We start from the raw sequence: 26157 nt of genomic DNA, 5'->3' as shown, positions 1-26157 counted from the left end.
TATAGTTTACTCGATGATAATCAGTAAAAATCATTGCTTTAGAAGAGAACAGTCATGATGCAATTTAAAACGACAATTCCTCTTAAGATCCAACAATATCTTCATCAGGCTCATTCTTTCATCAATAACTAACTACGCTCTTGACGCCTCTACGATTTCCAGAAGAGACAGTGGAAGATACCAGACTGCAGAAAAGTAGTTCCATAGGTAACAAGAAAAAATGAAACCCATAACGAAAAAACCGTCAAGAAACACAAGTGGAGGCATAAAAAACCGTCAAGAAACACAAGTGGAGGCATAAAAAATTCAATGAAGTGGTTCGACATCACAAGAGGATGGATCAAACAAGAATAGCGAAAATCTGGATTGAAAAGAAAACTGCAGACGAGAGACGCAGAGGGTGGCGCGCTGGAGTGACAGAGGATGTGGAAGGAAGAGGAGTGGAACCCACCAAGGTGAAGAGGTGAGAAGTGTACTCGGACCGACAAAGGCGGATACCACACCCATCCAACTGCAGATGGTCATTTATTTATGTGACGTATGGCTTACAGAATTATATTTTACAAATGCAAACGATGAACCTGATACAAGATAAACTGATTTGCATCACAAGTATATATAACTAAATATCTGTTATTAAAGTAATTACTGTAATACTGAAAGCTGGAGACCTGGCAGTAGCTAAAATCCGTCAGAGATATCCATTTCCCATCATAGTTGGTTATGAAAAGACTCCAGTTAACTCCTGGAGGTGTTGCGTCAATGATGTCTTTCTGAGTACCCATGAATTTTCTTCTTGGGCAGTTGTGCTAAATGTGCTCCAGTGTGTGTTCTTAAGTTCCGCAGTCGCATTGGTCACCATCGGTAACCCCCACTAGCGTAGTGTAGCGTTGGTCATTGTGTGCCCAGCTTTGATACGATTGGCGGAGCTCCATATTTTTCTTGGTTGGTTTGCTCCCTGCGGTTGGGTGATTGAATCTGTTTTACGAAACTTTACACCACGAAAGGATGTCCACTAATTTCTCCATTCTTCTCTTAGAATATAGCTTTCTCGGTAGAGTTTGACATTGTTTACCCAGACAGGTTCTCTAGATTTTAATTCGGGTGCATGGTAAGTTGTTCAATGTTTCATGAACTGGTAAGTCTCCGGACCGTTTGAGTTTCATCAATTCATATGTTACTGCTTGTTGTTGTCGTCGAAGATTTTGAGGGTCAATATTGACGAGTACTGACAGCTTTGGTATTGATGTGGATGGGTCTTGTCATAATCCTCAATGCGTCACTTAGATGGGTATCTATTTTGTTTAGATGGCTGCTTCTACTCCAAGCAAGACAAGAGTATTCGGCGACAGAATATACTAGTGCTGTTGTTCTTAAGTCTTTGCATTACATCCCTAGCTATCAGCAGTCAGTAAACGGACAGTCATGATGATGACGATATGGCTGAAAACGCCGCGGTAACTTGACTCTTCTTAGTACGTGCATAGTATTATGTAGATGATGTGTGTATGATTGTATTTTTTATAGACCGGTATTAGTTTCCATAGTACAGCTAACGAGCTGGTAGATGGAATGATTGTGCTATCTTGACTCGGAAAGAACATAGGTATGGCGAATAATTTTGCTGATAATTTAGAACTGTCGATCTGTCATTTTACACACATCTAGCTGTGTGTTTCAGCTGAACATGTAGAAAAAAATCTGCCTTTGAATTTTACCCAAACTACCGCTATGACCAAATACTCTTCTTTCTTTGACATGGTTCAAAAATGTTCAAATGTGAATGAATTTCTAAGGGACCCCTGCCCGAGGGATGACTCGAACCTCCAACAGGAGGGGCTATGAAATGAATGTCATGGCGCCTCTAACCGCGCGGCCACTCGATGGCGTACTCATTTTACTTTTCCATACTAGTACCATTTTGTGTGTGTGTGTGTGTGTGTGTGTGTGTGTGTGTGTGTGTATGTGTGTGTATGTGTGTGTGTGTGTGTCAATGTTTATGGAGATTTTCGCACTTTCTTCCTTGTAATCAACTTCGGTCGCTTTCTATTACACCTATTTCTAAAAATTGTATTATGAGGGTTAAAATCTACGTTAAACTAACTGTATGTTTCTGTATAATTTACTGGGAAAATCAGCACACAGGTCAGAGGAAGACAACAGCATACCACCTCCAATAATATCTTGCATATAAATCACTATCTTGCTTAAAACAGCGTTTGGATGATTGACAGCTTATAAAGAAAATTCGATCATTGTAAATTGGCAACATAGTCGTCATCCCCTTCGTTATCCATATATAGAAACTCACCACAAACTTGTGTATGAAGTTGATCGCTTTGTGATGTCATTTCAGTAGCAACAGTGAGACGCGAATAACATTATTTACATGCTAACGTAAAAACAATGTTAGTTACTCTAAATACTGACACAAGGCATTGCTATTGGCTGTGATAATTGATCGAAATTGTGCTACTGAAGAGAAATTTAAATTAATTCAGGACAGAAAAGAGTTACTGTATGCAAGGTAATTTCTCAGGAAAATTCTTCTAGAATGTTAGCTTTTGAGGGAAAAAGTGAACAGTAATGGCATGTCACATACGCAAGCGGTGTTCCTCAAATTTGCTGATCCAGTAGGGTATAAAACAGGACGTTCTGTAGTTAATTTGGTATTTAACATACCATTGGAGATTTAATGATGGTAATTAATTAATGCGCAGTATATGAATTATGACTCCCTTTGAATAAAATGTGGAGTAGTAAACTTTAATATGCTTTTGTAGCAATCTAGCATTCGCTCCACTGAAGTGTTGTTGGGTTAATATGGTAAAATAGCATGATACGTGATTGTAACCAATTTGTCTGCAAATATCGTTAGACGTCAGTCACTATGCCCAACATGTGATAGAGAAAGGAATTACTTCAGCCAGCACGTCTTTTTCCCGCACCCGCTGGCCCACAGAGTGAGCACGCCGTACTTTACACATGAAGCTGCGGTGCGCTCACCTGTGACGGTCTGACCCGCGGTCACGGCGGTGGTGGACACGGAGATGGTGTAGGGCGCCGGCTCCTCGCTGGGCTGGTTGTCCCCGTGGATGGGCGCCATGTCTTCACACGCGATGGGCGGCACGTGGTTGCGGTCTGAGGGCGGCGCTCCAGCCGCCAGGGAAGCCAGCAGCGCCACACAGAACAACACCAACAGCTGCATCCTGAACACACACACACAACACACTGGCTCCACTCTCGGTATAAAACCTCTATTGCTGTGAGTGCACGTGTGCCTCTATTCCGAACTAGTGCCTCTCTACATTCAAGATAAAATTAATTTTAAAAATTAAATTTTACTTTTCTCCTAGGGTATCTCTTAACTGCCAGAGTAATTCATATATTATCTCGCACAGTTGTGTTTCTAATTTTGTAGTTAAGTCAGAATTATATCCTGTTTTTATATTGTGTGATATAATTAAATCTAATGAAATGGACTTTACATCAAAACCTGTACAAGAAAAGACAAAAGGATATATACAGATACAGACATTAACCGTTACATCACCCCGGATGAGTGGTACGCGTAGATGGAAAACTGTTACTGAAACTCCATTCAGTACTGCAACAGCAACATATTAAACAACGTGAGGACATAGTGTTAACCTATTAAGGCAAGGTGAGGTCAGTGTGCCATTTTGTTTTTATTTTCGTTGCTATGGCATGTAACTTAAGAAAAATAGTCTTTATTCTTATCGTTATCCTAAGGTCCTACTCGTCACAGACCTGTCCCTCATCTGGGGATTGGTAGCCTTGCTACAAACGAAACTTAACATGCTAAATTTGAAATTAATTTGTATAAAGGAATACAGAGAAGACTGCAGGACGTTAGCTACTTGCTTCCCGATGTTGCGAGACGCATGTGCATAGAGCAGCGGCGGCTACTGACCTGCTAGGGTGAGAGTCGTGGGTTGGAAGTCTCGTCGGAGGGTGGAGACGGTATGCAGCACTATTCACCTAAGCGGTGCCTTAAATAGCAACAGCTGGGGTATCCCACGCCACACGGCACGACACTCGATCGCCGCTACTTCACACCGAAACACTGTTTCAGAGATAACTCCTCGACAGCGGTACTCATCACTCATGATGCACGTGTATACCACAATCCAAAAGTCGAATCTTTTCAAACAGCCGACTATGAGTGCCTGGTTATCTCTCAGTGATGTTCCAGGATGTTTTTCATTTAGTAAGTATCCGTAGTTCATATCTGCGCACTTCAAACTGTTAACAGCGGTGGTGAAAGTACAAGTGCACAAATAAACGAAATATCATTAATTGCGCTTCAGGAAGAAGTCACTCATCCTTTAGATGAAAGAAGTGGATAAAGGCTGTTACCTTTTACTTTTCGTAAATGAGCATTACTCTATTAACTTCATTTCATCATTTCTTCTAAGGGTTTGAACACTTCTATTTTACGTTGATGTACAAAATAATATGGAGATAACGGAAAAAACGCTTTTCTAATTTTTTAGTGACGCGCTGGAGCTCTCCTTACTTTTACTCTTGAACTTAAAACATACGAATGTCTCTGGGTCGCCATTTCACCTGAGACTACTGTGATGACGTGGGGATCGTGTATCTTCACACATCACAGATATTTATTATTTTTTAGCTTTCCAGCAGCGTTTAGTGCATTATCCTTGTTGTTCGCTGTACATTGCATGGGGGCTTAATTAAATATAATGAAAATACTTTTTAAATTTTTAGTAGCTGTTTGTCCGATTACGCTGTGTCTCGTAAACGGTTGGCCCTGACTAGTATTATTACGCAATCTGACTGCATAGAACAACAACAAAGAATGAAATGAAAATTTTCGTTAACAGAATTAATTAATTAAGTCCCCAGCAACTATAAAACCTACGAAACCAAAACACAAGTGTAACTGTTCTGTGTGTGGAAGTATGACTCAACGTACACATCTGGCACGGTTCTTCTTCAATAAGACAAGAAATTTCAAACACCATTTATACTGACGTAATTAAAAAATAGAAATACTATAATTGCGTAAGGAAAGCAGAATTACACTCTAATATAAGAACACAAGCCAGATGCTTTGTTGACTGAACCTGTAATGCTGCATTATTTAAGACATTGAGATAATAAAAAGAAAAGGAAAGATTTTTTTTTTCTTTTACCTTCATATATTGACGAAAAGCACTCTAATCATTACAATATATCTCCACACCGACTCTCTACTACCACATCTCAACAAGAACTCTTCAGTATCACATCTCAGCAAGCACTGCCTACTACGAGTTCTCGACCAGCACTTTTCACTAGCACATCTCAACAAGCACTGACTACCATGAGTTCTCCCCAAGCACTGCCTGTGGAGGCGGCTGAATAATACTCTTTGGCGCAATCTCTGGTGCTGTGGCTCAGTGTAGCCACCTTTCAACATAATATCTGAATGCTTTACAATTGGTCGGTATCAATCATGAAATGTGGCCAGGTTGATATGAGTAGCAGAGCTGTAAGAGTTTAAAGAGAAGTCCCATTTATTTTCCTTATGTAAACAATCCAATCTACCATCATTATTTAAACAAACTAGTGTAGCTTATGACCCTAACGTAAACAAACCGCTCAATTGCTCTCTCAGTTTTGTTTTTACAAGTGTTACTTAATGGCCAAATGCTTTTAACCTATTCTAATTTATGAACCACTCGCTGACCCGGCGAACTCTGTTCCGCCTTAAAGCCAATAAATAATCAGATTTTGGATGTTAAGTTCAATTTTTTATTAGGACAAATAAAAATTAAGTATTTTAATGATTCTTTATGTTTTTTGGTGCATAGCTTCCACTCTTCAATTCAGTACCTTGTGATACACGACATTTTTTGTTTTATTACCAGGCGCAAGAACAAACAACGCATATGGTCTTCCGACCCGTGAACATGCCACATATATATGACCATTTGAAAAATATGGATATTCCAAATTTAAACCACAAACTTTCAAGGATTGGCCTTGTGATTTGTTAATGGTCATGGCGAATGCAAGACGGATCGGAAATTGAAGTCTTTTAAACTCAAACGGCACATCGGTTGGGACCATCGGGATCCTCTGAATGAGAACTTCCTCACCCTCGAATTTTCCTTTGAGTATCGTCGCGTAAATAACATTCCTCATCAATTTACTTCCCTCAAAACGTTTACCGTTGCACAGTTTTGGTTGGTTTATGTTTCGAAGCATGATTACTACGGAGCCAACTTTTAGGCGTAAATTGTGCGGTGGTATGTCAGGCACATCCTAAGAGTTTAAAAATTCAATTGGATAGTTGGTGGCTTCATCTTCATTTGTTACACAGTCAATAGATTTGAATGAATGCATTTTACCAATGATCTCATTCTGAATTATGTAGTTTAGGTCATCTACATCTTTATTCTTAGCCGCTAAAATTGCTCGCTCACTCAACCATTCATTACTTTTCTAGTTAGTAATGATGTTTGGGAATACTTTGTTGATAAGTTCGTCTTTCGATGAGACAAAGTTACAGAAATTATGAGGAAATGAAATCAATCCGCTCGATTCTTCGACAGGTACTCGACCATTACCGATAGTCAGCAATTGCTCAAAGAAATCTTCAGCAGATGTATCATTAAGCAATGCAACTCTCATGTTTGTTGTCAGTTAAAGTTTCTTCACAAAGCGCCATAGATTCGATGATTTGAGGCAAGCATTTATTTCATCTGCAGCCATTGATCTTGGAACTACTGGCAGTGTTTGGCGGAATTCGCCAGACAGTAAAATCATTGCTCCTCCAAAACATCTCGAGTCATTGCGTAGATCTTCCAATGTTCGGTTAAGTGCCTCTAATGCACGTTTATGAGCCGTTGTGCATTCGTCCCAGATCTTGGATGCTGATAAAACTTCGGCCACTGCTGAGTTTTTTGTAATATTACATGTTGGTTATTCAATAGCTTGAAGATTTAACGGTAATTTTAATGCTGACTGAGCCGTACGGCATCTTTCTAACAATATGTCTGCTATTCCGGAAGAACCAACTGCAACCGCAATGTTGGATCTCGCACGAACAGTGGCTAAAACTACTGACATGAGGAATGTTTTGCCAGTTCCACCAGGGGCATCCAGGAAATATAAACCACTATTTCCATCATCAATTGCCTTCATTAATGTATCATAAACTTCCTTTTGTTGGGGGTTCAACGGGGGTACATTCGTTTGAACTACTAAATCTAATTTTCGTTTTGTTATTCCACGCCAGATGCGTTTCTGTTATACTACGTTTTATAGCGGTCGAACGGGATAAAAAGTATCCTATGCCCGTCTCCTGGTTCTAAGCTACCTCTCCACCAATTTTCAGCCAAATCGGTCCAGCCGTTCTTCAGTTATAAATAGTGTAACTAACACGACTTTCTTTTATATATATATATATATATATATATATAGATTAAGTATTCATTATACATTTCTGACCGCACGCGTAATATTTTTCAATCTTTTTTTTAAAAAATACACATAATAGTTTATTCATCCATTTTAAATAGTTTATGAACGCATGCATTAATGTCAATCATTACTTACAGATTTTGACAAAAAATTTGACAGCTCCGAAACTAAAGAACTTTTAGGGAAAATAACGCATTTTTCAAGTATTCGTCGAGTTTTCATTATTTTTAAGATGAATTCTGCTATTCGGGACGGAGACAAATCCAACAAATAAAAAACCATGAAAATTGGTCCAGCAGATCTCGACTTATAAGTGTTGTAACAAACCCGACTTTGTTTTATATATATAGATTTTCATTATTTGTTAAGATGTATTCTGCTATTCAGGGCGGAGACAAATCCAACAAATCAAAAACCATGAAAATTGGTCCAGCAGATCCCGAGTTATAAGTGTTGTAACAAACCCGACTTTGTTTTATATATATAGATAACTATCACAGTAAGTACCAAAATTTGTGATCCAAAATGGCCACCAAGTAGAGCCTTTGCATTATAATGTTTATGCAACAATAATTTATGACGAAATGCTTTTAGCTTAATGATGATTACCTAATTTCTGATTCAAAATGGCTGCCTACCCTGCCTCAGTCCTGCAATATTTTTCTGTTGGTGTTCAACCAGCACCAATCCTCAGGGTATCCACCATCGTGAGGTGGATTTAGCATTTGTGCTCTGTACATCAGTTGATCAACTCACCAGCAAATTCACGTGATATTTGCAATTCCATTTTTGCGATTTACAGCAGACTATTTTGCTCAATGGCGTTTTCAAGAAGCAGGCCAATATATGACTCTAATTACAGTTTTGAGGGCATTTCGCCGATTTTATTCAAGTATTAGAAAGATGCAAATAAATAAAAGAAACTAAATGCTTAACAATTATCACCACAGCGCATTGCTTAAACAGATACACTGACATTCAAGTAGTTTAATGGTTGGCCGACAGCAGATTCTAGTGATGTTTTTCATTCTGGAGCAATTTATTATAATTTTGTCGATTTTCTCCCAGCATTCCACAAACAAGCCACACACATATACGAGACAGTTAATGATTCAATGATTCACAGCCGCTAGCACAATGCGTTATTTAAACAGTCCATGCTGATATCGCCACAGTAGTCCGCGTCTATAGCACAGCGGTAGCGTTACCACCTAACTCGCCAGGGGGCCCACGTTCGATTCCCGGCAGGAGACTGGGAGTTGTGTGTTATTCATCACGATTTTCATCATCATTGACACGCAAGTCACCGAAGTGGTGTCAATTAAAAAGACTTGCAATGCGACGGCCAGTAAATGCCAACGATCATTACATTTCCCCACAATATAATGTTAGCAATTAACCCACTACAACAAAAATACTGATGTGACAAAAAATAAAAACATCAACAGCTGTCCTTACGATTTTTTTTATTTTGTCGCTACTAGTTTCGACGCTTCACTGCGTCATCTTCAGGCTGTTTTGATGTGGTACAAGTTGATACGATCCCCATGCATAGCCCATCAGTTGCCAGCATTACTGGATATGTATTCGCTGAAACATATCTGTGGATGTCTTATTTGAATGGTTCTCGTGTCAGTTGACAGATGATGGTTGCAGCGCTGACACATTATCTGCGATTCCAGTAATGCTGGCAACTGATGGGTTATGCATGGGGATTGTATCAACCTGTACAACATCAAAACAGCCTGAACATGACGCAGTGAAGAGTCGAAACTGGCAGCGACAAAATAAAAAAAATCGTAAGGACAGTTGTTGGTGTTTTTATTTTTTGTCACAATAGTAAACGGCCATCGTCCCAGAGACGTCCTGCCAAACGGGTCGACATATAAAAAATACTGTTAGTTCTTTTTCACTGTAAAGAACTCGCCCCCTACATTGTTGGTGTGTTAAAAAAAGACGATGGCACTGTGAGGTCGCCTAAGAGCAGTCTCACACTGTAGGATCATACTAACTGTGGGAAATGCAATTATGTACGCTAAAAGCTATCGCTAAATGACACTATAAAACAATTTTCCACTTTCACCTGTGGAACAGGGTGCTGTGCACTGAATTACTATCGTCTTGGCTGAGGCTGTCTTCACCACAGCTACTCCATGAGTACCGAGCATGCCACTGGCACGTAATTCTTTTAAAAATTTGTTTTTTGTCATCTAAGGTGCAATAGGTATTAAGCAAACAGATATTAAGGAGCAGCTATCACATGCAATTCTTCCACTTTATTTTAGCGAAGTATACTCGTTAGCAGCTGGCTAAAATGTGTGCAATACAGATGTAATCCATCCCAGCACCTTAACAGAATATCTGTATTCCATTTACAATATCAGTTCCGTGGGGCACACGCCTTCATAGGTATATGACATCAAATGTTTATGAAATTCACATCCGATAACAGTTTGTTCATTTTAGCATTTTTCCCTCATTCCAACACAATTATTGGCGACGAAGTGTTAATCAGGAACTGACGTTACAATTATGGCAGACGGCTCTGCAAGCAGGTTTCATCATGGTCAGAGATACCATATGTCATTCCTCAGAGTCGTCAGGTACATTTTTCTGTGCTGTTTCGATACTGAAATCTGTAGCCAGAGTCAACCCAAACAGAGACACTGAAATCTGTGCAGACATCTACTATAACACTATCGCAGTTCTGGTATTCTGGTTCGGCGAGTTTGAAGGCCCGTCAGGATATGCTCATGCAACTGCGGGCGCTGTCACCGCTACTGCGAGCACCATTGTGAGGACACGCCTGCCTCGCCAGCCTACCAGCGCCTCTGGTGGGTCTTTAAACCCAGCAGCACAGCAACTCGGCAGTCAGGGGTGATTTCTCTTCACTATTCGATTGATCTCGTTACACATCGTTGTCTTTGTCCTGAATTCGATGTGTCTTAGGTTTTCGGTCTTGATTCCCGCTCGTTATTCTGCTGTGTCGTCTCTGTTGTCTGTCTCCCGTAATGCCTCCATCTCCGTAATTCTTCAACAGTTGGCAGCGTTGGTATGCGGCAGGTACTGGCTTGTTCCGTAGCCTCTTCTCTACAGCTGCAGTTGGCGGGATGTCTTACAAGGGGAGGCCGCCAATTGAGAAATTCAGATTCAATTCATACTGCGCATAATAAAAACTCATGGCCAGATGTGTAATGTGGCAAAGCACTAAGATGCACTTCTCAGCCGTTGTCGAGAAAATCGACAGTTAAAAGAAACCGTTGTGGTGAAAGTATCTCTACGATTGATAACTTCCTAGAGCGTCGTGGCGCAGCGGTAAGCGCTCGCGTTCGTAATCCGAAGGTCGCCGGATCGAATCCCACGCTATGCAACTTTTCTTATTATTTTTTTGTAATATATATATATATATATATATATATCAGTTGCAAGTTGCTGAAAGTCGTTTGTCGTGGAAAAATAATACTTGAAATAAAACACAATATCACAAATAATATTCAAGTGGATACAATTTATTGAAAAGTTCGGTATACACTCGCACATAATTAACAATTAGTGACCAGAAGTAGCTGGAGTATCGCACCAACCAGAGTGATAGTTATCGTAGAAACATGGAGAGCAGAAAACAGCACGACATCGAGCACATCTGATAAACGATGCGTTTCTACAAGAACAATTGTTTTTTAAATTATAAAACACATCTGATTGACATTCTGAAAAATTTTTCTATCGTTCGTCAGGTTTGATGGATACCACGCGTATCGTATATGATCGGCAAAAATCGGAGAAGACAATTGGTGGTGGACGATGGATTGGATTTTTATACAATCGTCTCTGGAGTTGATGTCACGGTTTCACTCGATTAAAAATTCTATTCTAATTCGAACGTTTGACTTACACTATACGTATTCGTTTCGGAATATCGTTTCTACGTCTTCCGTTAACTATACGTGGTAAACATTATGAAGACGATTAATAACATTTGTGAAATACAACTTTGTTTGCGGAAAACATAATGATGTTCGAAGTCGCCAGGCAACTGCTTGCCGGGAATTATGTGTGTGTGTGTGTGTGTGTGTGTGTGTGTGTGTGTGTGTGTGTGTGTGTGTATTTATATATACATTTGAATTACAAAAAACAAATACTTAAAAAAAAAAGTTCCATGGCGCGAGATCCGCTGCGGCGACCTTCGGATTACGAACCCGAGCGCTTACCGCTGCGCCACGACGCTGTAGAAAATTAATAATCGTAGAGAGTATTTCACCGCAACGGTTTCTTTTAACTGTCGATTTTCTCGACAACGGCTGAGAAGTGCATCTTGGTGCTTTGTCACATTACACCTCTGGCCATGAGCTTTTATTATGCGCAGTATGGATCGAATCTGAATTTCACAATTGGCGGCCTCCCCTTGTTAGCACTGAACGGTTGTGATGTTACAGTGTAAAGTATGCAACCCTGCGCAGATGGTCGGTCAATGCGATTTAAGTAACGTGCAGTCATTGAATTCTAGACAGCAGACGGTGTCACCCCGAAGGAGATTCAGTAGAGAATGAAAGCAATTTCCTTTCTTGAAGGAATGCATCGTTTCAGTATTCTATCAATAAACCGCAATCTAGAATTCGCCTTACCTGTTGCTTGTGTAATCTGATCGTTCCATTTGAGGTCATTTCGAAAAGTCACACCCAGATACTTGACGGATGTTACCGCTTCCAAATACAGGGCGTATATTTTATACTCGTACATTAATGGGGATTTTCGCCTTGTTATACGCAGTAGGTTACACTTACAAATATTGAGAGATAGCTGCGTCATTACACCACGCGTTTATTTTCTGCAAATCCTCATTGATCTGTTCACAACTTTCGTATAATACTACTTTCCTGTAGACTACAACATCATCGGCAAACAGTCTAATGCCGCTGTCAGTACCATCAACCAGAACGTGTATGTAAATCGTAAAAAGCAACAGACCTATTACGCTGCCCTGGGGCACACCTGAAGTTACGATTGTTTCTGTTGAAGTCTCCCCATTCAGGACGACATACTGCTCTCCGTCTGTTAGAAAACTTTCTATCCAACCGCATATGTCATCGGATAAATCGAAAGCGCGCACTTTTTGGAGCAAGCGACATTGCGGAACGAAGTCGAACGCGTTTCGAAAGTCGAACTATACATCTATATTACTAATTATACATATATATTACTAATTACTGGTGCCAGTGACTCTCTGGCAATGTTAAGTAAACAAGGTGAAGTAAAAATAAGAAAGTCCATCCTATTTTAGACTATTCCTACGACTTCCCAAAATCGCTTCAGGCAAATGTAGGAATCGTTCGTTTTAAAGGGCATTACCGATTTCCTTTCCTAGCCCTTTCCATTTCAAGCTCTTGCACCATCTGTAATGACTTCTCTTTCATTTACCAACTATTCAATTAATTTTGCGAAAGCTGTAATAAAATCTGCAGACTGATAATGAACCATACAGCGTAAGTTGGTAGTTCATCGACAGTTGGCTGAATCCGAGAAACACGTGTCTAGAGAAAAGATACAATTGGTCAAAATCCATTTCAGCGCATAAATAGTGCACTGATATTCCATTTATATCAATTCTATGTGACACAGAGCCTTTATAGGTATTTAGCTTCAAATGTTTACGATTTCACATCACACAACTGTTTGGTGTCTGTAGTATTTTTTCCTCATTCTGACACAACCATTGCGGGGGAATACATGATCCACAAACTGACTTTTCAACTGTGGCAGATTTCTCTCCCATCGTTTAGTTACAGCATCGTAGTGATCAGAGACACAGTGCATAACGCCTAAGGGTCGTCTCCACTGTTTTGTTTTTGCAATTTTTAGGTGTAGTCAACCCAAACGCAGCCATTAATATGTGTCCTGACACCTACTAATAATATTAGTACTATTGTAGACATCAGAGATACAGGCTCTCCCTACCAGAGTGAGGTTTCATCAACATACCACCACCTCTGCAAGTCCTGTACTGTAGCCATTTTTGAGTCAGCTGTGCCGTTTTTAAACGATTAATGACAGGTATACCATTGTAGCAGCGCATGCATCCAACCATGTGTTGTTCACCTTTTATCAAAACACCAAAAGTGCGATATGTATTAAACGAGGTTTTCCATAGCTCACTTTTCCCTCCCATTCAATCGAGAGTGGAATGACTCCAACATCATATTTAGGGTAGGGGTAGCATATGTCTCTTCCATCGGCTACCGGAAACTGGAAGAAATTTCTTTAATAGGAATCTGCCTATGTCTATTACGCATATTGCCTATTTTTCTTAAGGCCTGTGAAATAGCGGTACAGCATCTGTGGCAACAGTTTATGATACTTTTTTCTTAAAATCAATGGAGTAATAAGATCTACCCCAGGTCTGTCCAACCCACAGCCTGTGGGCCATCAGACACGCTGGTGACTTATGGCTAATTCAGTTGTAACTATGAAACTAGAGGTTTAGAGATGTATTAAGAAATTCTATGTTATTACTGAACAATTGTGATAAAGAGCCTTATGCACGGTAGTGTTTGGAAGAAAGCAGTGGTTATTGCCGTCTACATGAGATGTAGCCGAAGTGGTCTAAATCGCTACCGTAGAGAATTTTAACATACGTTTCAAGCTGAAAAGAATTTCCTCAGCAGAACGAAATACAACAGGACTTCATGTTAAGCGTCATGGGCTCTGAGAACATCAACCGTGTGAAACCGTTTGCAGCTTTCTCACATTATATTCTAAAAGCCATAGATCGAGATAATCGGATGCATGGATATTTCGTGACTTCCGAAAACAATTTGGCTGAGTACAGAACATATTGTTTCTTCCCTGTTACGGGTTTGACGCTAATCGGTATAAGACCTGCCATAATCGGCAACTGTCAAATTAATTATTTCTGACCCTTCATACACCGGTTTACACGGAGAGAAAGTCTATCCTTCAGAGTAATGAATAACAAAGTCCCTGGTACAGTAATCAGACGACTAATACGGGAGTGACACTGAGTTACAACACAGACCTCCTACCTTCTTACAGTCCGTGATCGAAGGCCAACTATGCACACTCGACCTGTTAACCTCACATGCAGTTCCCTATTATGTTGCTGTCCGTACGCTGCGCTTCCAAATGTGAAACCTGATTAAGTTTTTCATTAACACAACATCACTGTTTGTTATACCATAAATTAAATAACAAGCTAATGTGGCAAAAATTTTTAATATTGGTTGAGGTCCCATGGCGTCAAGTTCGGGTTAATGTACATTAGGTACAACAATCAGGCAAAACTACAAGTGGAACTAATAAGAATTTAAGAAGCTGATGCGACTGTAAACTAATCCCGATTAAAAAGACACTTCCGCCTACCGAGGCAGCTACTTTGCGACCCTCGCTTCGAACACCCGCAATAATGACTTGCTGTTCTCGGCCGAAAAGCTGACCAATCACGCGGCAATGCATGATTTCGGCTGTCGCGTGCTGCATCGAATTCTGATTCCGCTCTTAATCAAAACTGAATTATTTCGTGATCCACTGCTTAAATCACGGAGCAGTTTGCACTACTTGATCTTAAACGAAAATACCACGGTCACATAATTTGTTGCAACATTATTTCTTATCTTAGTCAGTTATCGTGATTCGAGAACTTAAGAATTCCGAAATGGTCGGGGTGGTGAGATAGGATATCATCGTCAAGTCTCAAGTACGATAGCAATGCTTGGCAATGAAAGTCCGTTTATGTGGCGTATCAAATGAAATTTGTGAATGGAGTTAGGATGCAACATTTTGTCTTGGATGGGAGTTACTGACAGATGTGGAAGTTACTTTAGGCACGTCTCAAGGAACTATGCTGAACAGTCACTATTCGTATTGCATATTAATGACATGGTAAGTAATAATGATGGTAACATAATGCTGCACATACAATCAGAACTTGAAAAAATTTCAAAGTGCTGTAACAATTGGTAATTTTCTTATACGTACCTAAATGAAAACTACGCACGTTCCAGATTTGAAAGAATCAGCTCATACAAATATCTGCAAATTTTGGTTCATTGTTAGGGTATTGACAGAATGTAGTCTGTCTGCTTACGAAACATTTGTGTCCTAAAAGTGATCAAATGTGAGTCAATCTTACCAGATACGACTAACAGGGAGTAGAGCCTATATAATATGAAGTAGCATAATTTGACGTGATTTTTTGCCTAACGAAAGAGCATCCTGGAAATGTCAAAAAACCTGAGCTGGCTCGAAGAAAGACGTCCCGCAGAAAGGTATTTACAAAGTTTCAAGAACCAGAAATATATTACAAACCATAGGTATTGTTCCCGCAGCGATCACAAAGACAAGGTTGGACCAGTTAGAGCAGACACGCTCTTAATATTACCAATCTTCATCCGATACACTGGCAAAGAGATTTCCAAAACCGCCCTGGAAACTGGATCTCGACAACGGTCGCCATGCACTGCTACCTCTGCGAGCGCGAGTATAGCCAGCCGTGCCACAGCGCTTGTGTCGCCCTGCCACAGCCCCGGACCTGTGTCGCTGACCAGTTAGTGGTCGTGTCGCTGTGCTGCAAGTTCCGCCACGCCGTGGTCCCGCTTTCAGTGGCTTCGCAGTCGTGTAGCTAGCCATAATACACTGTCGCTTCTTGGTTTTCATTTCGTGACGTCTTTATTCCTCTCTTACTCAGTGGACTTGTTTTTTGTAGTTCAAGCTCCATTGTCCGTTTCCTTCGTTCTTGTTTACCGTCCATACTTAGTGTACCGTCGTGTGAAGTAACGGGCGAGTTGTGACACCCTGAAAATATTCTAAGTTCGGAGTTGGCGTGGCTGCATGGGCCGCTCTGCAAACCGGAGCTCGTCAGCAACCGCGTGGTGCCGATCATTAGCCAGAGCAAGAGGGGTAGCTCCAGCGCGTGGTCCAGGCTGACTACGACGCTGAGAATTCCATGTTGACGCTGTGTCAAGGGCTGTTCTTTGTGTCGATGAAGGAGATTTGTATGCAGGGAGTGCCAAAGATGGAGGACTTTGTGAAACCATAATGACAGACATTTCACAGTTCATGTAGAAATTAATAATAGGCAGAGGAATCATGATACCTTAAAAAGAAACATGTAGATTACCATTATCTGCACGACGATTCTGATGGTATTGTCAGATTTTCAATATCTTTATTAGTTTAAAGTTTAGTATCTGACTGTAAATTATACAAGTAACACCAAGCAACGAGTTTCCAAAATCTAAACGGTTCATCCGATTTTGTCGATCGACGTCTCTTTAGAAAGCTACTAGTGTAAACCTAAATTGGTATGAATTACAGGCTTGTAACTTGAATAATACATGAGTTATTGGAGGTCAATGTGGCTGATTACTATTGATCACGTCAGGCCGTAAGTACTCCACAGTTATACGAAAAATCGGTAGCAGCATGAATATAAATATATTTATTATGTTTTTGTTTATATCCAATATATACTATTCATGAAGAAATCGGTCAAATATTTAGTGTGTTTTGGAAAGCACAGAGACATTAAGCTACTGGGCTACTTTTGTTTCTATTCCTTTGATATATATTTATTTAATTTGTTTATGTATTTAATAACGTTTGGTAGAGTGTGTTTATGGCAAAACCATGGTAATATTTATTTAATTTCAAGTTTTTTAAATGTAAATCCAGTATTTCGTACGTTTCATTATGTTTGTGATTGTGCATTGGCTGGAGATATGGCGGGAGCGCTTTAGCCAATCACACCGCTCGTTACTACGGTAGGCGATTACCGAAGTCAATGGAGAGACTATGGAAGTGGGAGAGGAGCATCGGGTGGCACAGGACAAGGGGGAGTTCTAGACGGTGACGCGCGACGGACGGTCGCAGGAAAGACTTGGAGTGTGTTGAGCAGTTTGCGCATGGTCGTGGTAGATAGAAATATTTCGTAGTGCCGGCTTGTGCACTTGTGAGACTTCCGTGGGTTCTGTAGTGAAGACATAGTGTCCTTTTAGAAGTAAATATCTCGCGAACTGTGTTGTTGCTTATAAGTAATTACGTGAAGTAGGAATCTATTGTTTCCCTGTTATTCATCTTATATTTTATTTAATTGCTGGACCGTCGACACAAATAAGTGTTTTACAGTAATAAATGGCATTCTTAAAGGTACTTCTGCTATCGAACTCCCGGCCGCAGTGGTCATGCTGTTCTAGGCGATTCAGTCTGGAACCGCGCGACCGCTACGGTCGCAGGTTCGAATCCTGCCTCGGGCATGGGTGTGTGTGATGTCCGTAGGTTAGTTAGGTTTAATTAGTTCTAAGTTCTAGGGGAATGATGACCTCAGGTGTTAACTCCCATAGTGCTCAGAGCCATTTGAACCATTTTTTGCTATCATACTCATCATTAAAAGTCGTAAAAATAGTACCTGCAGATTTTATTTAATTGAAATCTTTCATTTATATATGTCTATGTTACATTCAAAATTCGCAATTGCCGAATGATAGGAACCTTCGACCATTCGATTCATGTGTGTATTTATATTCTATACTGTAGACTCAGAAGTATACGGCATGTAATGTGGCAAGTGGAAACTACATATTCCAGCCCCTAAACAACGAAACCAGCCAAAACATTTAATATTACGGCTCTGAGTCTGGGGGTAAGTAGTTGAGGGCCACCATTATTATTATTATTATTATTATTATTATTATTATTTTAAGCCCACAGACGTTACAGCCCCAGGCCAGTCAGCCGGCCTTAGCCGCTTTCTAGAGACATATCCGATCAATAGTTAAAACCAAGTCACACTTTCTCCAGTCCATACATGAATGGCGTAGGGAGAACTGTACATGCTACGAAGAGAAGTACCCTCTACCATCCACATTCGATTTGAAGAGTATAGATATTCATGTAGATTGGCCGTGCAGTTCTAGGCGCTGCAGTCTGGAGCCGAGCTACCGCTACGGTCGCAGGTTCGAATCCTGCCTCGGGCATGGATGTGTGTGATCTCCTTAGGTTAGTCAGTTTTAATTAGTTCTACGTTCTAGGCGACTGATGACCTCGGAACTTAAGACGCATAGTGCTCAGAGCCATTTAAACCATTTGAACCATGTAGATTCAGATGCACCTTATCCAAATTATGCAGTAAATTGCAGAGACCACCAAGGCTGCAATATTAGTTTTCTTTCTTACTTGATGGCTAGTTTCGAGCCTATGATCATTATCAGCTCGTCCGCTAAGCTGTACAGTAATATACGTTACGACAACCATATGAATTTTCATTGTAGTCAAAGAATTTTCAGTATAAAGCACTACAGGACTTAACTTAATTCATCTAGGTTTACCAATACATCGTGATGTGTTGGTAGATTGTAGAATTGGATCGTTTTCGAGACAGCATTCGTTTTGTCCAAAAACCGCCAGTAATCTTAAACTAAGTTATGCAACGAAGGTTACTGTAAGAGATCTAGTGTGTAAATAAGTGTGTACCTACATTATATTTCTTAATATAATTAATTAGGTTGTAAAAAGTAAAACAGAATTTCTGCAGATCATCAGATCAGTAACAGTGAATGGAAGCGTCACATGTTTGAAAATGGTAAAGCCCGAAACTGATTCGACCATTCACACACGATTGTTGTTACTTAGCAGTCAGCTGTCTCGGCAGACAAGATCTGATAAACACATTGCTGAGTATGCTGCCTTTACTGAAGTGGACCTTATACCTTATCTGGTATATTTTTAAAACGTATTGTCTTAATCAATGGCTGTTCAGTCCCTAATCACATTCAATTCACAGAAAAGATGCTGGTCACTACTCACTATCGTACTAAGTCATATTCCTCAGCTCACTGAATAGCTCTCGGAATACTTGAAACTAGAATGCACTCCATGTAGATATCAACTCTACAACACGCATCTGTTGAATATAATGAGGTGATCAGTATAAAGCAGAGTGCCTGTCAAAGAAACTTTTAGTAAGTTGTTTAAAAACAGATGCTATGTGGCGAATGATAAATCGCGCTTTTCCTGCATTCTCTTCTCCACGACAGTTTCCAAACAGATTTTTTAATGTACTTACGTTTTACAATATGCAGCCATATTGTGTGCTGAAAAGATCTACTTCTCAGTCGATGCTTTAAGTATAGTTAAAAACAATACATTCTTCCCGATTGGTGGCATTCTCGTGTGTTCGCCTTTTATCGTTGATAATACAGCCATCATCAGCGAAGTCCTTGAAACACACAATTTGGATTTCTCCTCCGGTACGACCAGAATTGTTTGAGAACACTACAACCCAAAAATATTACTTAGGTCTAATTCCTTCATTACCACATACAGAGATGTGTAATGTTGTTCATGCAAATGTCGCTTTCAGTTGTTACCCCAGAACGTCAAAAAGTTAGAGAAAGAAGTCAAAAGACTGGCTGGTATGTGTATGAAACAGAAAGATCAACAAGTGCCGTAAGTCCCACCGCCATTTGTAAAGTCATTTACGAAGAAAATAATTCGTTTAATAAGTTCCATTAGTCTGACGCTGGCGTCAGTAAATGATGTACACTCTACACATTTTTCTCTTGAGACGTAGGCACTACCTTTCCTATTATTTTATTTTCCTCATCTAAAATGACTGTTGTACTGTAATACATTTATGCTCTTTCTGCTACCATGGCCGTAGATCGACTTTGCTCACTGAACAGCAAAAATCATTTTGAGATCAGGCAGAAAAATTTACCATTCACTGCCCTTTATTATAGCTTCAATGGGCTTTATGTGTCAGCGACAATTGCGATCTGCTTTTGCCATCTCGTTAAGCTAAGTGGACCGTTGGTTTTTCCTTCGAGTTTTGAGTTAGTGGTCATTCAAACAGTGTTTTTGTGACATTTGTACCACAACGTTTTCAGATATATATTCATAATGCAACATTTTTCGAAAGAAATCTTTCTGACCGATGGAAACTGCGTGTCCGTCTGAGACCGGATTTCTTGCTGTCCGTCCATTTCCCAGCAAGGTTTGCAAACTCCGCAGGTCTTTGATCGCTTCAGTGCGCAGTGTACTGCAAAATGGAAATTTCATTGTGGAAGTTTCACAGGGCTGTGGCTAAGCCATTGTTCTCTACGATCTGATATCCGTGCAGCCTTCGCGAAAGCGCTAAAAGCTTCAACTTGTCACTGGTTTCGCTCCATAATTCGTAATATAGACAGACGCGCGCCGATGACAACCAGCAACGCGCTGCCTGCGAAACAAAAAACTCTTGGTTCGAGCTGCCGCCTGCCTCTCAGTTCTCAAGTGTGACAAATATTAGCCGTATTGTGTGCTGCCCTACGAGCAAAGAAGAAAACCGCTGTGGTTCAGATTAAACGTCAATCCGTAAGTCCTGTTATAACTGGCTCTTTTTCAAATTTATCTACGAATTGACGACAGTATTACGTTCGTGCCTCTTCTGTGTGTAAAAGCTGCTTAACGCTTAAGTGAAAGTTTTAGCTGCTTAACGCATAAGTGAAAGTTTCCTTTGCAAATAAGATTTGCCCTGAGCCACTTGAGAAAACAGACTGGTCTCCTAGTTACTTAGTAGCTATATCTTGACTGTTAAAAAAATACCAGTTCCTTCTGCCGTCATTTCGCTGTCTGTTTTCAGCAGCCTACACCGATTTATAATCGATAGCTTTCCATCATATGTTGACTGTACCGCTGACTTATTCTATAAAAGTACACTGCCCTTTTATGCAGTTATGGGTGTATGGACCTTTTGTCGTCCCATGTGGGGTGGGGAATTGGGTAATGGGTTCCGAAAACAATGAAACAACTTTGCTTAAGTGTATCAGAATACAGCTGTCTTTATTTTTTCTTTAAAAAAGGCACCAAGTACAGCGTCGGTGACGAGATGCAGCTGTCGTGGACTTGTCATCACCCTTTGATTCAGTTCACCAGAACACAAAGCAGATTTTCTGACCTAGCTTGTACTTTCCACTTGTGGGAGGCGAGAAATCTTCTTATCGTATCCCTGTGTTATCGTTGAACTTCTTCAGGCTTAGCACATGGACTGGTCTCACAACATTAGTCTAAATGTTCCAATTACGTACTGCATCACTTTATTATTAGCAGCGCTAATTATCAAATTCTTATTTAATTTTTGTTATGTGGGCCTTTACACCACGGCCTAGCCACCGACATAATGTATTTCCGATCTTCATGCAGCAATGATGCTGGAAGCCTTCTTCACGGTCTGTAAAGAATCACAAAAGCAATAAAGTCACTGCACTGAAATTAACTGCTAAGCCAAAGATAGTCACTACTTTTACACTGTATTACTTTTTTTCCTTTTATCACGTTATTACGCAAGCACAAAGCTCAGTTACTAAAGAAAATATCAAGCTGATGAGTTTTCTATTTACACCTATATTACCATCAGCAACAAAAATAGAAGATTACAAACTGAGAAAGTCATGTATTAGTTAATTGTGAAGGATAATTTAGCTTTCATGAAATAAATCAAAATAAGAGGAAGGTGATTTTCAACTTTCGTGTGCGGTACGAAAACGAGTTCGAGAGTTTGTTTTGTTTTCAGGACGTGAAAGACGCGACAATAACACACTGAAAGTAAACTCATTGTGCTAATCCGCAGGATTTCGTAAGAATTATCATTGAATGTAAAAGATTATAGGATGATAACTGTGTTATCTTCAGTTTCTTCTACATGGTCGACCTTCCCAGCAACCGCGAATACCAAATGATCCTGAAGAATAACCCAATGGAGGAGTCGAAACGTCGATCGTGAAAATGAAACTGAAGATGCCTAACATCCTACAACATTTAACTTTCAATAAGTAAACTTATTGTTGTCATTTCCATAACTAACTGATATGTCAATAGCCAAATAAAACAATTTAAATGTGTAGTAACTTAATATTGACTTACTGGCTGAGGAAGAGTTGACTAGCGGTGTACTTACCCCGACCGTGACAGTTTCTGACTCGACGCCGACCCAGAACTCGGGGAAGGTCTTCACGAAAGACGCTCTGCAATAGACCGGAGACAGCGTTAGAAACTAGCTCGTTAGTCATGCTGTGCTGTGCTGATGTGCTGTCAGCGTTACTGTACACGCCAAGAGCACGAAAAGCAGTCGATAGATTGTACTGACTCGGTATCAATGCTTGTCTTTTACAATGAGTATCTCGATGTGAAAAATGTAGCCTTATTTACTTTCCATTAATTTGAGTACTAAACCCGTGTTGTTCAGAAATAGCAAAAGGATATTATATCCACCAATATGTTAAGTATTATGTGCATACAACATTCCTGATAAAATTGTAAAACTTTTCACAGGATTCCATTCAACAACGAACTGATAACTTGATTCGAGATTATGATAAAAGTTTGATAACGTAAGTACATTGGTGTTTTTCTGCTAATAGGATAGAGTTCATGAAATGAAATTTAAGTTTTATCTTTATTTTGATAACAGGATGACTCCGAACTGGTAGTACCATGATTTCATTTCATTATTGCAAACTGATAAGCTTACAATGTCATACATCACATTAGGTTTCTTCGGCTTCTGCATAAAAGGGCTTCATGAAAACCACAGACGATGTAAAGGAAATTTTATGCAGTAGATAAGTGGCTCAAAGAACAACAAAACAGAAAATCAGTGTCACAGTGAACAAGAGTTTGTATACATTTGAAAATAAAGAAAACAAACGTTAGAGAATAGTCATTGGAGGTTTTCAGCAGTTTAGGAGAAAGAATTGACCAAAGATGTGAATAGCAATCCATTTCAAAATTCGCTAAAAATGCTGGTAGTGAAGGAAAACTAAATCATGGTCACCCATTTAGATCTGACACACTTGGAAATCTTTCATCGTCTTGACACAAGGCAAATAGAGGGAAATTCATCTTGACGGACAGTGGGATTCTTTTCAGTTTTGTACTGTACTTTCTACCAATTTCTCGACTGTAAATGGATGTCTGATGCTGTTAGTTTACCCAAAAACTAAGGTAAACGCTTAATAACAGTGAATTGTCGGGGTAGAAAAAGGAAGGAAGGACATGAACAACTGACTTTGAATGGCGCATGGAGGAAAGGACATTTAGAACTCCCTTACTGAGAATTAAGTGTGGCAAATATCGGTCTCTTGGTGTTCACTGCTACGACTACTGTGAAGAGTAGGAAACTACAGTGGAAAAAATGGATTGCATTAAATGAATCGGAATGCAGCTTGTAGTATGTTACACCGGCCGGGACTGTGCGAGAGACAGCGTAGCAAGGGAAACAGCGTTGACGTAATACATTTTTTAATAGGTCGATTGTAAGTAACTGCTATGTCTTATGTTAAAAGAAGCACAGAAATGCAATAAGAAGTTCCTGGATATCGGACCAGAAGAAGGGCACCAACGTCCAGGTCTGTGCCAGAATTTGACAAGTATTTAGAGAGATGAAATTCGACGAGGTCACTCAAATTAAAGACGGCTGGGAACTGGAATGCAGCAACGGCAGTAACAACGCAACAAAAAAATTAAATAAAAAAAATAAAAATAAAAAAGAAGGCAAATGTGAGGAACAAAGAACTTGACATCCGGAATGAGGGTGGTTCCAGCTTCTGGACTAACAGGCGTTCCAGGAACTGTTTATTTGCTCCTCTGATGGGACAATACTAGCCACAACCAGTGCACCATTAGACTACGCATACGTATGTACTCCGCAAACCACCTTGCAGTGTGTGGCTGGGGGAACTTTGCATACCAATCTCACCTCCGCTTTCCTGGCTGCGGGTAACTCTCTGTGTGGGAGGCATGTAACATAGCTGTACTTATTTGTGATAGATAACACTGAGAGGCAGATTTTATGCAAACGACACTTATTATTATTATTGCTATTATTTGGTGAAGAAGTAGAATATTCAGAATTTTTTTTGAAAGGAGACAGTAAATTCAGCATAATAAGTTAGCCATGTCGCAAACACTGGTTAAGGGTGCAGCGTGTTCAGTCCAGTCCCTGCGTAGTGTTCTGAAAATCTCACCTGAAAACGATGACGTCGTTAATATCCGGCGCCACCCACTCGACATCCAGTTCCTCAGTGTCTTCACTCGAAACGTATTCCAAGGCATTCTGAAAGCAGTCACAGGATTACGCATACTCATACTAATTACCTAAAACTTGATAAATGTTTCTGCAAACATAAATTTCTGACGTACTGCAGTTTTTCACTGAGCGACTACAAATTCTCACTTGTAACTGAATTAGGAATAGTGATTTAAATTAATGGTCTTCGTTCCTCAAATTGAGAATTTTATATCTCACAGACAGATTTGCTGAGAAATATTTGATTGCAAATAATTCAGAAGAAATGCATGCTATTATCTAAGACATATCTGTTAAAACTTGTGGAAGAAAGCTCAAAATACTGAAGATCAATTATTCTCGTTTCTGAAGCACAGATGGTATACATGTCGAATACATACTGTTAAAAAAATATTACTATCTTACTAGGTATGCCAGTAATTTCCAGTGCACATTGGTCGTATTTTTAGAAGGAAACACGCAGTTCTGCTGCACCGTGAACAGATTATCGGCTTACTTTTCGTTTTAAATGGCAGTTTCAGTTTCAGATTGAATTAGATGATAACGGCACTAATCTCTCTCTCACCCACAAGTATACTGTATCGTCTATTGCCTTATCATGTGAACAATAAGTGTTACAAACAAACTATAAGCTGTCGCATTGTCATTGCAATCAAGGATTTAGTGTCATCTGAATCAAAAGGGACAACATCGTTTTAAACATAATTAGTATCGAACTAATCAGACTAAGTCTTACTTAATATGTGGACATAATACGAAATTAAAAATAAATGTTCATTGGCATTGTTTAAAGACAAAATCATTGGCGCACCAACACGTCACGTAATCTTTATCTGGATCAGTAGCATAATTAACTCGTTGCAGCCTCCAGACGGCTGCGAGCTTTGCGATTTTACTGCCACGCCAGCGGCGTGCATGTTACTTTGCTGCTTACTTAGTGAAGCGTCTTTCTTATTGGGCTCATACGGCTGTATAGACACCGTTGCATACGTCCCCACTCCAGGAAATGGGGGTAGTTAGTTGGAACCGACATCGAGGATTAGCTAGAGAGTGATTTTCTCTAATATAGATGCTGTTTTGTAGAGAGACGGTAGCACTGGTATCTCTCATTAAATAAGCAATAGTGTATGAAAGGCTAAAAATGTAACTTGTCTTTCCTCGGCACCAGAGGGCGTCCCACTGAGTGATTTAACCCATCAATGCCTCACTACCGTCACTCCAGTCAACTCAGAAGTCCACAATGATGAAACCCTTTAGAGACAAAGGATGCAGTGTGTGTGTATGTGTGTATCTACATCTACATCTACATTTACATTCCGCAAGCCACCCAACGGTGTGTGGCGGAGGGCACTTTATGTGCCACTGTCATTACCTCCCTTTCCTGTTCCAGTCGCGTATGGTTCCCGTGAAGAACGACTGCCGGAAAGCATCCGTGCGCGCTCGAATCTCTCTAATTTTACATTCGTGATCTCCTCGGGAGGTATAAGTAGGGGGAAGCAATATATTCGTTACCTTATCCAGAAATGCACCCTCTCGAAACCTGAACAGCAATGTGTGTGTGTGTGTGTGTGTGTGTGTGTGTGTGTGTGTGTGTGTGTGTGTGTGTCCACATGTCACAGCTAGCT

General features: G+C 40.1%; 1 protein-coding gene across 1 annotated transcript in view; it reads right to left on the bottom strand.

The window, feature by feature from the left end:
* LOC124613422 (putative defense protein) overlaps positions 1-26157 on the bottom strand; it is a 72566-nt gene that overhangs the window by 41639 nt on the left and 4770 nt on the right. The window contains exons 4-5 of the mRNA XM_047142125.1: positions 24471-24559; positions 3007-3209 (exon numbers count right to left, since the gene is read on the bottom strand). Coding sequence (XP_046998081.1) covers positions 3007-3209; positions 24471-24559 — 292 coding nt within the window. The remainder of the gene's footprint in view (positions 1-3006; positions 3210-24470; positions 24560-26157) is intronic.

The sequence above is a fragment of the Schistocerca americana genome, chromosome 4, assembly GCF_021461395.2.
Source record: "Schistocerca americana isolate TAMUIC-IGC-003095 chromosome 4, iqSchAmer2.1, whole genome shotgun sequence".
Classification (NCBI taxonomy): Eukaryota; Metazoa; Arthropoda; class Insecta; order Orthoptera; family Acrididae; genus Schistocerca; species Schistocerca americana.
Note: the sequence above shows the minus strand (reverse complement) of the source record. Positions and strands in the feature narration are given on the sequence as shown.